Source organism: Schistocerca americana, chromosome 8 (genome assembly GCF_021461395.2).
Source record: "Schistocerca americana isolate TAMUIC-IGC-003095 chromosome 8, iqSchAmer2.1, whole genome shotgun sequence".
NCBI lineage: Eukaryota > Metazoa > Arthropoda > Insecta > Orthoptera > Acrididae > Schistocerca > Schistocerca americana.
Genome location: NC_060126.1, coordinates 380,825,560 through 380,842,741, shown reverse-complemented (window position 1 = coordinate 380,842,741; position 17,182 = coordinate 380,825,560). Strand labels below are relative to the sequence as shown.

The 17,182-nt window shown below is 43.8% G+C and overlaps 2 protein-coding genes across 2 annotated transcripts in view; one reads left to right on the top strand and one right to left on the bottom strand.

Annotated features, from left to right (window-relative positions):
* LOC124545869 (TWiK family of potassium channels protein 18) overlaps positions 1-17,182 on the top strand; it is a 1,287,501-nt gene that overhangs the window by 599,900 nt on the left and 670,419 nt on the right. The window lies entirely within an intron of this gene.
* LOC124545870 (alanine and glycine-rich protein-like) overlaps positions 12,299-17,182 on the bottom strand; it is a 167,630-nt gene continuing 162,746 nt past the window's right edge. Inside the window, exon 2 of the mRNA XM_047124830.1 lies at positions 12,299-12,617. Within this exon, the coding sequence (XP_046980786.1) occupies positions 12,299-12,617 (319 nt within the window). The remainder of the gene's footprint in view (positions 12,618-17,182) is intronic.

The window sequence follows — 17,182 nt, the reverse complement described above, 5'->3', positions numbered from 1 at the left end:
AGACACGTAGGTAAAAAGGAAGACAAACAGTAAGAGTGCAGCTCGTGAGTATGGTATTATTCAAAGCATTGTTCGGTTTGCATAGTGAATGTTCCGAACTACAGGCACTGCCGCTCGAAGGAAAGGAGGTGGACGATCACGATAACTACTGCTGCAGATGATCGCTACACGATGCAGCAGGCAAAAAAGGGGCCCACGTCAAATAGTAGCAGTTGCAACCACATTTAAAAGGACTGCAAGGCATGCAATCTCGCCTACCACAGTGTCACGGCGGTTGCAGCGGACTGCTCTTTGCCCCACGACCAGTACGTTGTATTCCGCTGACATCCGCACATGGGCGGCACCATTTGCGATGGTGCCAAGAACATAGGGACTTGGCCAACGAAAGGTGGGATCGCCTGCTCTTCGCGGATGAGAGCGGATTTAGTCTGTATTGTTACTCTGGAGGTACGCTCAAAATAGCGAGAGGTGGTAATACGCAATAAACGCGGAAACATTGTCGAACAGGATCATTTTGGTGGTCTGGGCGTAATGGTGTATTAATATTTGAAAACAGTACATCCACCGCCAACAGTATTGTAACACAGTGCTTCTTCCCGACATGGGTCTTTTCAGCGGTGCATTTGGCTCTGACTTCATTTTCATGGGTGACAATGCGGGACCATCCATCAATTGTAGACCGCGCTGATGCAGAAATGGAACGCCCCTCCACAGGAACTCTTCTCCAACCTTGTGGCCAGCGTGAGAGCACACGGTGTTAAGAACCATGAGCCGCCTTTCGTAACGTCCAGGGGTCCATCATAAATCGTGGTGACTTCAGCGTAATTATTTTCTTTGAAGAAAGTGTAATTTCTGTTTATCTCATTGCATATTTCATTGTTACATTCTGGACTAAACTGTAGCAGTTCTTTGTATGTATCGTCCAAGTTTTATAGAATTTTGTTTGTTGGCAGTGAGACATCATGTGAATGTTACTTCTGTCCTTCAGTTACGCACATTAGCGTAGTTTCAAAATAGTCTCCATTTCAGTCTATGTCAGTTATGTATTTACGTTTAGCAAAGTTACCACACGATCTATTACTTAGCTTCCAAGCAATTTGTGCTTAATACGACACGTAGACTTACGACATGTAGTAACAAAAGGCAATTTTATTTGATGAAAGTACATGAGAACTAACATCGATTACTTATTTAGTTTCATGTTCCATGGAACATTTTCCACAATAAATCATAATTACGTATAACGAGTCATTTTACAGTCACATCAAAAACTAATTTGTAAATATCACTACATACTGAACATTTATAAGTTTTTTCTTTACGAAACATGGAGATGTGTGTTAGTAATTTGTAACTAAGATTACTACACGTTACAATAATAGAAATTCTTCTACAGATTACTTTAGCAAATGAAACATGCAAATTTGTTAACTTACAAATTTCTCTCTCCCCAAGAATTTCAATAATTCTAATTGCATATGCGGCGGAACTAAGTTGTATTGTGAGTTCCAAAATGTGCTTTCTATAGTTTAAATTCTCATCAACTAAAATTTTGAAGTTTCCACCCTATTTATTATTTCCTCGCCGTGTGTTGCACTTATTTGTATTGGTTTAGGGCCATCGATACGCAGGGCTGAGTATGTTGTAACCTTTAAAACAAAATGAGACCATTCACAGGAAACCATCCAATGATACTTTTAAGAACACTGTTCACCATTTATTCTGTTTCTGTGTATATGTTTTGCTTTATTACGATAGTAATGTCATTCGCAGGAAGAACTAATTCTGCTTCTCGTATGTTAGACTAATTGACATGAGTAACAATAACGGTCCTAAGACTGAAGCTTGGGGAAATCTGTACGTGATTTATCCCATGTTAAAATAACGTCCCCGGACTTTATTGACTGAATTATCAAGTAAAATCGGATATTGTACATATGTAAACTTCTGATTATCTGTGAACTCTTTATTCTCATCAAGACACACACTGTTTTAACAGAATCACCGGAGCAACTTGATACACGACCTTACGCAACGGTGATTCTGTTGCGACCCTAGACCGTAGCTAGCCCGCCCAGTACACCCCCTGGTCCCAGAACGTGGGCCCGCTCGCCTCTGACTGGCTGATTCTACTGATAGAGAATGAGAGTTTTATTTGATCTCATTTATTTGCGAAAACCTCCTGGCGGATCGATCTTAAATGGAATTTGCCTTAATCTCCAAAGTATTATTTTGGAAGTGCCACATAAATTACAAATAACGATATCTTTACTCGATATAGGGACCTGCGTTAAGATATTGCTTCAGATGTGTTTTCACACTTTTCATTGATTCAGTGTAAGTGAGCTTATACCACTTTTCCACAATGTCATTACACACAGTCATTCTTAATTGCTCACAAATTCAAGATTCGTTCTTAACATACCCTTTCCTTTCTTCACGTACCCTCCCCGCTAACTCCACACACATTCTAATATGCAAACTGTAATTTGTTTTTAACTATTGAAAATTGTTTGTACACATCCAGATCTACGAAGAATACACTACTGGCCATTAAAATTACTGCACCAAGAAGAAATGCAGATGATAAACGGGTTTTCATTGGACAAATATATTATACTAGAACTGAAATGTGATTACATTTTCACACAATTGGGGTACATAGATCCTGACAAATCAGTACCCAGAACAACCACCTCTGGCCGTAATAACGGCCTTTATACGCCTGGCAATTGCGTCAGACAGAGCTTGGATGGCGTGTACAGGTATAGCTGCCCGTGCAGCTTCAACACGATACCATAGTTCATCAAGAATAGTGACTGGCTTATTGTGACCAGCCAGTTGCTCGGCCACCATTGACCAGACGTTTTCAATTGGTGAGAGATCTGGTGAATGTGCTGGTCAGGGCAGCAGTCGAACATTTTTTGTATCCAGAAAGGTCCGTACAGGACCTGCAACATGCGGTCGTGCATTATCCTCCTGAAATATAGGGTTTCGCAGGGATCGAATGAAGGGTAGAGCCACGGGTCGTAACACATTTTAAATGAAACGTCCAGTGTTCAAAGTGCCGTCAATGCGAACAGGAGGTGGCCGAGACGTGTAACCAATGGCACCCCATACCATCACGCCGGGTGATACGCCAGTATGTCGATGACGAATACACGCTTCCAATGTGCGTTCACCGCGATATCGCCAAACAGGGATGCGACCATCATGATGCTGTAAACAGAACCTGGATTCATCCGAAAAATGACGTTTTGCCATTCGCGCACACAGGTTCGTCGTTGAGTACACCATCGCAGGCGCTCGTGTGTGTGATGCAGCGTCAAGGGTAACCGCAGCCATGGTCTCCGAGCTGATAGTCCATGCTGCTGCAAACGTCATCGAACTGTTCGTGGTGATGGTTGTTGTCTTCCAAACGTCCCCATCTGTTGACTCAGGGATCGAGACGTGGCTGCACGATCCGTTTCAGCCATGCGGATAAGATGCCTGTCATTTCGACAGGTAGTGATACGAGGCCGTTGGGATCCAGCACGGCGTTCTGTATTACCCTCCTGAAACCACCGATTCCATATTCTGCTAACAGTAATTGGATCTCGACCAACGCGAGCAGCAATGTCGCGATACGATCAACCGCAATCGCGATAGGCTACAATCCTACCTCTATCAAAGTCGGAAACGTGAAGGTTCGCATTTCTTCTCCTTACTTGAGGCATCACAGCAACGTTTCACCAGGCAACGCCGGTCAACTGCTGTTTGTGTATGAGAAATCGGTTGGAAACTTTCCTCATGTGAGCACGTTGTAGGTGTCGCCACCGGCGGCAACAATGTGTGAATGCTCTGAAAAGCTAATCACTTGCATATCACAGCACCTTCTTCCTGTCGGTTAAAATTTCGCGTCTGTAGCACGTCATCTTCGTAGTGTTGCAATTTTAATGGCCAGTAGTGTATTAATTTGGAAATTATATGACAGCTACGCACTTTTACACAATTGCGTAGTACAAAGTTTTCTTAATTTTGCTTCACGGAAACGGAGGAAAGTGTAGTCACACTCTGGAATATGATTTAACTCCACCCTATACGCGCACTTGCTGCAGCATGCCAGATAATGCATTGCATTGCGTGCGGCCCAGCCACCTGCGGCCCTTCCCATACAGCACGTGCGGAGGATCAGAACTGCCCTTAAGGCTGAGCTACATATTGCCACACTACGTTTGGGGCAGGTGATTACGTTCAGCTGACAACATTTTGAAGGCGATGTAATTAAATTACCTGACTGTGAGGTACGAAGTAAGTAACTGCACAATGTAAGTCTTTCTTGGCTCCCACTTCGTATTTAAATCACAAAGTAAATAATGTCGGGAGCTCTGAGTCGTTAGTCGACGACTCAAATCTGCACTGGATGATCGCACCATTATAAAATTGACTCGAAATGCAGGAACATACATAACATTCGCAAATATATTACAATCTGTATAAAAGGCACAGGTTCTGGGTATTATTCTACTTTTCTTCATATATGAAGAACTACTTCAGTCAACCGGAACAGTCGAATATGTGAAGGGGAACTTTCTGGCTGATTACAGCTATGTGCCGAAAAGGGAGACGATATCGCAAACTTGCATTTCGCGGGCAGTGCTTGCTAGGTTACAGGAATGTATTATTACATGACGTCAATAATATCGACGTCGCCACGTACGGTTTGGCTATACACCTTGCTCCCTACCGAGGCCTTTTGATGTCATCTCACGTTTCACTAAAGTTTTTCTTACAGATTCTTTGTCTCTCATCAGCAGTACTTTGACGGCCGATGTAGCAGCACTTTTTCATCATGTCTTTGCTCAACCTACTTTTTATTTAACAACGAATATTTTGAGCGGACTGACGACTTTGCTATGGGCAGTCCTCTCTCCCCTCTGTGTGCAAATTTTTGTATGAAAGACTTTGAGGAAACGACATTTGTTTGTCATAACTTAAACCGAGAGTGTTCTGGCGATATGTAGATCACACATTTGTAGCGTGGCCTCATGGTGAAGAAGAACTGTTACGTTTCTTGCACAAGAACAAAAATTTTCCTATTGAAATAGAGAAGGATTGTTGCTTATCGGTTTTGGACGTCTTTGTTACTAGGAGAGTGGAAGGATCATTAGGGCATTGTGTTCTGCGGTAAGCCCAGACATACTGTCTCCTACCTGGAAGCGTCAGCTGCCATCAACCTTCAGAAACTACCGGCGTCCTTAGAACGTTGATGCACTGGCTCATGTTGTTTCTGATGCAGACAGCCTTACAAAGGAGATAGAAAATATACAGTCGGTGTTCAAAGATAATGGTTAATCTCCACATCGGATTACTACAGCGCTAAGGAGAAACCATGTACCTTGCCGTTGGTGGGGAGGCTAGCGTGCTTCAGTGATACAGATAGCCATACCGCAGGTGCAACCACAACGGAGGGGTATCTGTTGAGAGACCAGACAAACGTGTGGTTCCTGAATAGGGGCAGCCGCCTTTTCAGTAGTTGCAGGGGGCAACAGTCTGGATGATTGACTGATCTGGCCTTGTAACAATAACCAAAACGGCCTTGGCGTGCTGTTATTGCCAACGGCTGAAAACAAGGGGAAACTACGATCGAAATTTTTCCTGATGGCACGACCCTCTACTGTATGGTTAAGGGGACACGCCCTTGAACGGACTGCATTTTATCATTATCTTCACCCTCATAGGGCAACTGATGTGTAAATGAGAGATAGCTTAAAATTCTTACACACAATTGAGGTCATTAGTCAAAGCATTCCCAAAAAATCATTGAGATATTTATCAAATTTTGGTACTGACAGCAATACTTATAATACTATAAAAAACGGAACACTATTTCACTGCGGTACCAGTTTCTTTGGAATCTCTGACTGCACGCTTCGAAAAATAGTCAGAGCGCAGACAACATTCACATTAATTGTTTTATGCCTCCAGTTTCCTTCCCTGATGCTGATCTGTGAAACAAAACAAGTAATTTATTTTACTACAACAAAAATACTTAAAAATGTAGCTCAAATATCACCGAAATCATCATCATGCTATAAATTTTTCAGGAAGTAGTAGGCAAGGGAGGTAGAGGAGGTCATTCTAAATATCTATACCAATTTTTGTGAGATTAACTTAACTCGTTTAGGAGAAAAGTGTACCTGAATGATTGAAATCGAAGTTTTCGGTAAATCGCAAAAGAACATTTATAGATTAACTTACCACGACGCTCGTTCTGAAAATTCCATCTTCATACTCCAGTTGTCCTCCTGTTTCCTTATCCTCCATACTCTTTCTCTTCATTCTTTTCTTTATCCTTGACTCCTGGTTAGCATCTTCTGCAGCTTTCTCTGCATTGATTACCCACCGCTTATCAATAGCAATTAGAGCTGAATCCATATTCCTTCCCGTCTGAATGTTCAGTTTCTTCATAACTTTGATCCTTGAAACTGCACCATCATTGAATGTTATTACTACATCCATTACAACAATCTTCAGCACTAGCAGCCCGACAATTACAGTTTTTGGTATTCTCTCCCACATACAGCTGTTAAAGCTTTCATTTGCATTCTGAGAGAGACCATACATACATTTCCTAAGTAGATTTTTTATTTGAAAGAGCCCTTTATTTAGGCCTAATTGCCTCCATTACAGCAAGTGGTAAGGAATGCTGGTGGGTATATTGTATGCCTGTAGTTCTGCTCAACCAGTACTTGCACCACGAATGTTCCAGTTTTGGACACAAACCATGCTGTGGGGTTTCATCTGTTGACACACTGTGAAACCATGTTAACCAAACAGCTCGTCTCATGTTCTCCAAATCTCCTACATTTCTCCTTGTTGCTAATCCATAATATTCAATCAAAGAATACGTTTCACTTTTTGTAAGACGAGCTGGACCACCTATTTGTTTTTCGTCTGACAGTTTTTTCCGCTTAAGTCTTTACTTAATTTTCTCAGCCGATCTCCCATTCTTTTTTTGTACATGCCCAACACATTCAAACTTTTCTATCAGAGTGTCCTCATAGGATCTGTCGTTAACAACAGTAGCGTGTCCTTTAGTCTCCATCCCCAATGTAGCCTACATACCTCACACAAAGACTGACCTCTGATCTTCTAAAAATGTTTAGAACTCCTTTCGTTTCCATGTTTCCACTTTGGCTAGCAAAGTTCTTTACACAAACATGGGTGCCAACAAATTTACTTGAACAACCCTTGCAGTGCTTTTTTAGACATTCATAATCTAGTATCTTACCAGTTTTAATAAATGTGGCAGTTACAACCCAATTCAGAGAAGTATGATCTCACTTCTGTCAAGATCCATCAAATTCTGCTACAATGTCTGTATTCTCAGACAAGGCTACTGCTTCTTCTTCTGCTGCTCTTATGATTGAATGTTCACTTCCACAACATAAAGAATTATGTATCAGTTTAATGTATCTGTCAAGCCTCAGTGGAGGTTGAGTCAAATCCATCACTGCACAAAAAGGCTGGGCAGCTCTCCTCCTCCTTTCAATACATCGCACTGCAGAAGCAAGATGACTTTTACACTGCAATGTCTACTATCAGTTTCTGGCTGGCGATGCATAGTATCACTGAGCATCGTACAAGAGTTACAGGCCATCACTAACCGACTTGAAAGACACTTCCTTGCTGAAATGTTCTCAGAAACATCAATACTATTTTCACAATTGCAGTAATTACATTTCACAGCACTCTTCAAAGGGCTTGACAGCATATTTTTATGTTCACAATTACATTTCCGTCGTAATTGCTGCTCACAATACTACTAGGCTTGTTCTCATTGCATTCAGAAAGCGGAAGTTCACCTTTGGAAGCACTGCCTGTAGACACAGTTTCTGTGGGCGACTTTTGAAGCAACTGATAGTGCATTATTCGGTCGTGTTTGGAATTGGTTGCCGCAAAACTTCCGTTTGGGGTTAAATTTCTTTACTCTCGGCATTTGTAGCACAGGAAACACACACACAAAAACAAAACAACCCTCAGTAACTACAAAACGAAACGCGTATGAGATTCCGAAATCATATATTCTCAGATCTTTGTATACATTCGAACCATAGCCTTCTACACATGCCTGTACTTTGGTTCCGGGAGTCAGGGACTTCTAGAATACACCTGTATGAACTATCTGACATTAATGAACAAAATAATGCATCACGTATTCTGGCGCACTTCAAACTGACAGATGGGTGTAGCCGCTGTGGAGCATTATGTTCAACCTCAATTTTAGAATGAACTGAAAATGATAATGCCAATAAACTATACGTTTTTGAGATGGGCATGAAATGTCCTTTTTTCAAATGTTTGGTCATTTCCACGATGATGGCATCCTATTGGATAAAATATTCCGGAGATAATGTAGTCCCCCATTCGGATCTCTGGGTGGGGGCTACTCTGGAGGACGTCGACATCAGGAGAAACGAAACCGGCTTTTTACAAATCAGAGAGTGGAATGCCAGATCCTTCATTGGCCTGGTAGCTTAGAAAATTTAAAAAGGGAAATGAATAGATTAAAATTAGATACAGTGGGAATTAGTGAAGTTTGGTGGTAGGAGGAACAGGACTTCTGGTTGGGTAAATACAAGGATAAAAATACAAAATCAAATAGGGGGTAATCCAGGAGTAGGTTTAATAATGATTTTAAAAACAGCAACTCGGCTAAGCCGCTATGAACAGCATAGTGAACGCATTATTGTAGCCAAGATAAGTTAGGTTGTATAAGTAAAAGGGACCTTGGTACATTGGAAGCTTTCAGATTGATTGTATAATGATAAGACAAAGGTTTCGGAACCGTGTTTGAAATTGTAAGACATTTCCAGGGGCAGATATGGACACTGACCACAATTATTTCTTATGAACTGGAGATTAAAATTGAAGAAACAGCAAGAAGGCAAGAATTTAAGGAGTTGGGACCTGGATAAACTGAAAGAACCAGAGTTTGTAGAGAGTTTCACAGGTAGCATTAGGGAACGACTGACAAGAACAGGTGAAAGGAATACAGTAGAAGAAGAACGGGTCGCTTTGATAGATGAAATACGGTAGGTAGCAGAGGTTCAAGCAAAGGCAAACCTACGTTTCCAGCATTTGTAGCCTTTGAGAAAGCTTTCGACAACGTTGATTAGAATACTCTCTTTCAAATTCTAAGGTCGCAGGGGTGAAATACAGGAAGCGAACAGCTATTTACAATTTATACAGAAAGCAAATGGCTGTTGTAAGACCGAGGAGCACGAAAGGGAAGTAATGGTTGAGAAGGGAGTGGCACAGGGTTGTAGCCTATCCCTGGTGCTAACTATCTGTATGTTGAGAAAGAAGTAAAGAAAACAAAAGAAAAGTTTTGAATAGGAATTAAACACCAGAGGGAACAAATAGAAACTGAGGTTTACCAATCACATTGTAATTCTGTCAGAGACAGCAAAGAACTTGGAAGAGTAGTTGAACGAAATGGACACTGTCTTGAGAGGAGGATATAAGATGAACATCACCAAAAGCCAAACGAGGATAATAGAATGTAGTCGAATTAAATCAGGTGTTACGGAAGGAAACGATACACTTAAGATAGTAGATCAGTTTTGCTATTTGGGAAGCAAAATAACTGATGATGGTCGAAGTAGAGAGGATATAAAATGTAGACTGGCAATGGCAAGGAAAGCGTTTCTGAAGAAGAGAAATTTGTTAACATCGAGTATAGATTTAAATGTCAGAAAGTCGTTTCTGAAAGTATTTGTATGGAGTGTAGCCATGTATGGAAGTGAAACATGGACGATAAATAGTTTCGACAAGAAGAGAGTAGAAGCCTTTGAAATGTGGTGCTACAGAAGAATGCTGAAGATTAGATGGGTAGATCACATTACTAATGAGGAGGTATTGCATAGAATTGGGAAGGAGTTTGTGGCACAACTTGACCAGAAGAAGGGATCGGTTGGTAGGACATGTTCTGAGGCATCAAAATATCACCAATTTGGTACTGGAGGGCAGTGTGGAGGGTAAAAATCGTAGAGGGAGACCAAGATATGAAAACATTTAGGAGATTCAGAAGGATGTAGTTTGCAGTAGTTTCTCGGAGGTGCAGAGGCTGTACAGGATGGAGCACCATAAAACAACAACGACAAAGGAGAAAGACACGTGACCATCCACAACATCAACAAAGTAAGGCTTTGTTCAAGTGCAGGGATTTCTCTCCTTACACCAGCAACCTTTTATGTGAAGTAGGCAGGATCGTAAGGAAACACCACTGGCGAGGATTAGTGCCCATGTCAGTTCGGTGATGGACGATGTAGGTCTGCTTAAAGCTGGGATTTACGAAATTCGTTACCACTGAGGCAAAACTAACGAAGGTCAGACGATACGTACAGTACATGAAAGCTGCTTTGAACATGAGCGATACACTCGCCTTTGGCAGACCAGTAAGTGGGCCGTAGTTGAGCATTGTGTTAATACAGGACGCTACATGGATTATTCTGCCACAAAAATCTTGGCCCCGACGAGATCCTTTTGGGATTAAGTAATTAAAGAATCTGCGAAAATATGTCTAGCGCAAAATCTTATAAACCGTTATCGCGGCTTTCAACTGTATCAGGCTTGGGACCCCCGTCATCTCTTTAATTTCTTTCGAGAGAAAACATTTTATCCATAATGACACCTCTAGTGACCTCTGACGTTGCTTTTTAGCACTGCGAGCGCGCGTTCCGACAGACGGCTGACGTAGTTTCACCATTACACATACGCCTGCGCGCCACAGATTTGATCAGTGTCTGCAGAGGGCGCGGATTTCGGTAGAGGACGCTCCTGTGACGCCGGCCGATACACATGGGCTTTTTCTCCAATTTTTTATGTAATGTCAACACCGTGAACTAGCAGTCTCACACCTTACCTTCAGTGTCTTTTTCCCCACCATCACGATCGCCTGTGCCACCATTTGCTAGCACCTTCCAATGCTCAGAGCCCCTAAGACTTCCTCTCCCATATTGACAGCACCTTCTCCCCTACGAAATAGCCACAGACTTTAACAGGCATAGCGGCGACCCAGCCACCCTCTGGCGGTGGCATCAGTTCCTTTCCACCCTCCAAGGCGACCTTGTTCCCTCAGCATACCCGTCACGAAAGTAACACCACCCCTAATATCATCTTCGCTTCCCCAAATCTCCTTGGCTTTGTCACATCAGAAGTCCTTGATCCCACTGGCAGTGACCACCTCCCCGTCCTTCTCACCAGTTCCTTTGCCCCTTGTCCTCCTCTGGCTCCCCACCCTGTTGCCCCATCCAGGGTCTTTCATCATTACTGCCATGCGAAATGTGTACCAGGAATCCAACTCCTCCACTCTTAGCGTCCATCCTCTCCTGCCATATCCATCGCTACCTGACTCAAAACCACTTCCTCCCTGTTACTCATTGTCGTTTCCAGCCCTCCTCCTCCGCCAATGACCAGCTCCTGAAACTTAGCCATCTCCTCTCCCTCCAACTTAACTCCTGTGTACGTTTTTGTTTTCCTCGACCTTAGAACGTCTATGACCGTGTTAAAACTACAGACCTAATCCCTATCAGTTCCGTCTGTCACACTACCTTCTTCCTCTCCCACCGTCATCCTTCCTCTCCCACCATCCATAATACCAGTTCCTGTACCTTCTACCCTACTGCGAGTGTGCCCCATGGCTCCATCGTTTCTCCTTTCCTTTCTCTCAGATACACCGCTGAAATGCCCCATCTTCCTTCACCCATCGATCTCCTTCAGTAAGCTGATGATATCGCCTTGCTAGCCTCTATCCTACCTTTAAAAGGTCCCAGCACTCCCTTCAAAGCCAAGTAGACGAGCTTACCACTTGGTGCTACCAGTGGCTCCTTTGGATCAATCCTTCAAAAATCCAGGCAATCATCATCACCCCCTCCTTCTGACTCCATGATTTCTACCTATCCAACTTACTTCAACACTGAAATACCTTGGACTCACCTTGTAGGTGTCGCCGCCGGCGCCAACCTTGTGTGAATGCTCTGAAAAGCTAATCATTTGGATATCATAGCATATTCTTACTGTCTGTTAAATTTCGCGTCTGTAGCACGTCATCTTCGTGGTGTAGCAACTTTAATGGCCAGTAGTGTATTATTTCCTCTCAGATACACTACATGCCATCCGAAACACACCTCGCACGATGCCTCGCGTAGGACGCACGTAGGAGATAGCAGTGGCGACTCCTGCTATATTCATTCCGGATGCCGGTTTCTCCCCACACAAATTCTCCTGCCGCCCCCACTGTGACCCCAACGTCTCACGCGTATTCGGCGACTAGCCCCTCCCGGCGCCCACCTCCTCTGTGCGGCCCATTTCCAAGTTTTGCGGATGCAACTATTTCGGAGCGTTTCGGCAGTAGAATCCATCGTCGGGCGGCGCTGCTCCCCGCGACAGCTCTGCCCCTTAATTTAGCTGCGCACGCCGCCCTGGCGCGGCGCTGCAAATTGCGTAAACTTGGCTCAGCGGGGGAGGCGGCGGCGGCGGCGGTGGCTGGTTTCCTTCCTTCCGTCGCGTCGCCTCCACCACTCCCACCCCCAGCAGCCTCCACCGCTGCTAGCAACAGGCACTGCCAGAGCCTGCAAACAAGACGCGCCGCAGCGCGCTTCGACAGCCGCCTGTTGAGGCACACAGACTCCGTCGCGGTGCCAAGACAGGCTTCATTACTCTGCTATACACAACATGAGGGCAAACGCTTGTGGCCCAATAGAAGAGACTTCAGTATAATATCGTTCAACAATGCCTCAAAACTGCATGAAACACGCTTCTCCAAAACAAACTGGGAGAATATTCAGTACTCCAGCAGCGGCTCGCGTTCCACCCTGCCCTGCACTTGCTGCTACCGCCACGTTGTTGTTGTTGTTGTTGTTGTTGTTGTGGCCTTCAGTCCTGATACTGGTTTGATGCAGCTCTCCATGCTACTCTATCCTGTGCTAGCTTCTTCATCTCCCAGTACCTACTGCAACCTACATCCTTCTGAATCTGTTTAGAGTATTCATCTCTTGGTCTCCCTCCACGATTTTTACCCTCCACTCTGCCCTCTAATACTAAACTGGTGATTCCTTGATGCCTCAGAACATGTCCTACCTACCAACCGATCCCTTCTTCTGGTCCAGTTGTGCCACAAACACCTCTTCTCCCCAATTCTATTAAATACCTCCTCATTAGTTATGTGATCTACCCATCAAATCTTCTGCATTCTTCTGTAGCACTACATTTCGAAAGCTTCTATTCTCTTCTTGTCTAAACTATTTATCGTCCACGTTTCACTTCCATACATGGCTGCACTCCATACAGATACTTTCAGGATCGTCTTCCTGACACTTAAATCTATGCTCGATGTTAACAGATTTCTCTTCTTCAGAAACGCTTTCCTTGCCATTGCCAGTCTACATTTTATATCCTCTCTACTTCGACCATCATCAGTTACTTTTCGCCCCAAATAGCAAAACTCCTTTACTACTTTAAGTGTCTCATTTCCTAATCCAATACCCTCAGCATCACCCAATTAATTCGGCTACATTCCATTATCCTCGTTTTGCTTTTGTTGATGTTCATCTCATATCCTCCCTTCAAGACACTGTCCATTCCGTTCAGCTGCTGTTCCAGGTCCTTTGCTGTCTCTGACAGAATTACAGTGCCATCGGAGAACCTCAAAGTTTTTATTTCTTCTCCATGGTTTTTAATTCCTACTCCGGATTTTTCTTTTGTTTCCTTTACTGCTTGCTCAATATACAGATTGAATAACATCGGGGATAGACTACAACCCTGTCCCACTCCCTTACCAACCACTGCTTCCCTTTCATGCCCCTCGACTCTTATAACTGCCACCTGGTTTCTGTACAAATTCTAAATAGCCATTCGCTCCTTGTATTTTACCCCTGCCACCTTCAGAATTCGAAAGAGAGTATTCCAGTCAACATTGTCAAAAGCTTTCTCTAAGTCTACAAATGCTAGAAACGTAGGTTTGCCTTTCCTTAACCTTTCTTCTAAGATAAGTCGTAGTGTCAGTATTGCCACAAGTGTTCCAACACTTCTACGAAATCCAAACTCATCTTCCCCGAGGTCGGCTTCTACCAGTTTTTCCATTCGTCTGTAAAGAAAGGACTGGTTTTCCCAAGGCCGTCAGTAGTTCTAATGAAATTTTGTCTACTCCCGGGGCCTTGTTTCGACTCGAGTCTTTCAGCGCTCTGTCAAACTCTTCACGCAGTATTGTAACTCCCATTTCGTCTTCATCTACATCCTCTTCCATTTCCATAATATTGTCCTCAAGTACATCGCCCTTGTATAGACCCTCTATATACTCCTTCCACCTTTCTGCTTTCCCTTCATTGGTTAGGACTGGGTTTCCATCTGAGCTCTTGATATTCATACAAGTGGTTCTCTTTGCTCCAAAGGTCTCTTTAATTTTCCTGTAGGCAGTATCTATCTTACCCCTTGTGAGATAAGCCTCTACATCCTTACATTTGTCCTCTAGTCACCCTGCTTAGCCATTTTGGACTTTCTGTCGATCTCAGTTTTGAGATGTTTGTATTCCTTTTTGCCTGCTTCATTTACTGCATTTTTATATTTTCTCCTTTCATCAATTAAATTCAATATTTCTTCTGTTACCCAAGGTTTTCTTCTAGCCCTCCTCTTTTTACCAGCTTGATACTCTACTGCCTTCACTACTTCATCCCTCAGAGCTACTCATTCTTCTTCTACTGTATTTCTTTCCCCCATTGCTGTCAACTGTTCCCTTATGCACTCCTTGAAACTCTGTACAACCTCTGGTTTAATCAGTTTGTCCAGATCCCACCTCCTTAAATTTCCACCTTTTTGCAGTTTCTTCAGTTTTAATCTACAGCTCATAACCAATAGATTGTGGTCAGAGTCCACATCTGCCCCTGGAAATGTCTTACAATTTAATACCTGGTTCCTAAATCTCTGTCTTACCATTATATATTCTATCTGGTACCTTCTAGTATTTCCAGGATTCTTCCATGTGTACAACCTTCTATTATGATTCTTGAACCAAGTGTTAGCTATGGTTATGTTATGCTCTGGTCAAAATTCTACCAGACGGGTTCCTCTTGCATATCTTTCCCCCAATCCATTTTCACATACTATGTTTCCTTCTCTCCCTTTTCCTACTCTCGAATTCCAGTCTCCCATGACTATAAAATTTTCGTCTCCCTTTACTACCTGAATAATTTCTTTTATCTCATCATACATTTCATCAATTTCTTCATCATCTGCAGAGCTAGTTGGCATATAAACCTGTACTATTGTAGCAGGTGTGGGCTTCGTGTCTATCTTGGCCACAATAATACGTTCACTATGCTGTTTGTAGTAGCTTACCCGCACTCCTATTTTTTTATTCATTATTAAACTGATTCCTGCATTACCCCTATTCGATTTTGTATTTATAACCTTGTATTCGCCTGACGAAAAGTCTTGTTCCTCCTGCCAGCGAACTTCACTAATTCCTACTATATCTAACTTTAACCTATCAATTTCCCTTTTTAAATTTTCTAGCCTACCTGCCTGATTAAGGGATCTGACATTCCACGCTCCGATTCGGAGAATGCCAGTTTTCTTTCTCCTGATAACGACGTCCTCCTGAGTAGTCCCCGCCCGGAGATGCGAATGGGGGACTATTTTACCTCCGGAGTATTTTACCCAAGAGGACGCCATCATCATGTAATCATACAATAAAGCTGCATGCCCTCGGGAAAAATTACGGCTGTAGTTTCCCCTTGCTTTCAGCCGTTCGCAGTACCAGCACAGCAAGGCCGGTTTGGTTAGGGTTACAAGGCCAGATCAGTCAATCATCCAGACTGTTGCCCCTGCAACTACTGAAAAGGCTGCTGCCCCTCTTCAGGAACCACACGTTTGTCTGGCCTCTCAACAGATACCCCTCCGTTGTTGTTGCTCCTACGGTACGGCCATCTATATCGCTGAGGCACGCAAGCCTCCCCACCAACGGCAAGGTCCATGGTTCATTGGGGGGCCTTAGACTTAGAACTACTTAAACCTAACTAACCTAAGGACATCACACACATCTGTGCCCGAGGAAGGAATCGAACCTGCGACCGTAGCAGCAGCAGCGCGGTTCCGGACTGAAGCGCGTAAAAGAGCTCAGACACAGCGGCCGGCGGTAGCTGCACAGGAGGCCTCGATGGTTTCTCGCAGCTCGTTCAGTGTAGCTGGCTTCAGTTGATAAACAGTTTTGGAGGTCTCTCATAAAGAGACATAAGGTCTTGTCATCCTGTTGGGTACTCAACAGCTCCTCTCCAACCTGCCCATCGAAGAGGTAGATTTTTATCCAGGCAGGCTCTGTCACACAGACATTACGGCAAGAATGGATGAATTGATTGTTGGTGTTAATAACGATCATCCTCCTTTACCTCCTCTGCATTACCGCAGATGACGTGTCACTGGTTCAAATGGCTCTGAGCACTATGGGACTTAACATCTGTGGTCATCAGTCCCCTAGACCTTAGAACTACTTAAAACTAACTAACCTAAGGACATCACACACATCCATGCCTGAGGCAGGATTCGAACCTGCGACCGTAGCAGTCGCGCGATTCCGGACTGCGCGCCTTAGGGAGCACGGAACATTCCAGCCTATGACTCGCGACTGGGGAAGACGTAGAACGACGAGGACACCTGCAATGGACGAGGCAATTCTTCGTGCAGTTGACGATAACCCTAATGTCAGCGTCAGAGAAGTTGCTGCTGTACAAGGTAACGGTGACCACGTCACTGTATGGAGAGTGCTACGGGAGAACCAGTTGTTTCCGTACCATGTACAGCGTGTGCAGGCACTATCAGCAGCTGATTGGCCTCCACGGGTACACTTCTGCAGGCCGGCGGTTAAAGGCGCTTCAGTCTGGAACCGCGTGACCGCTGCGGTCGCAGGTTCGAATCCTGCCTCGGGCATCGATGTGTGTGATGTCCTTAGGTTAGTTAGGTTTAATTAGTTCTAAGTTCTAGGCGACTGATGACCTCAGAAGTTAAGTCGCATAGTGCTCAGAGCCATTTGAACCATTTACACTTCTGCGAATGGTTCATCCAACAATATGTCAATCCTCATTTCAGTGCAAATGTTCTCTTTACGGCTGAGGCTTCATTCCAACGCGATCAAACTGTAAATTTT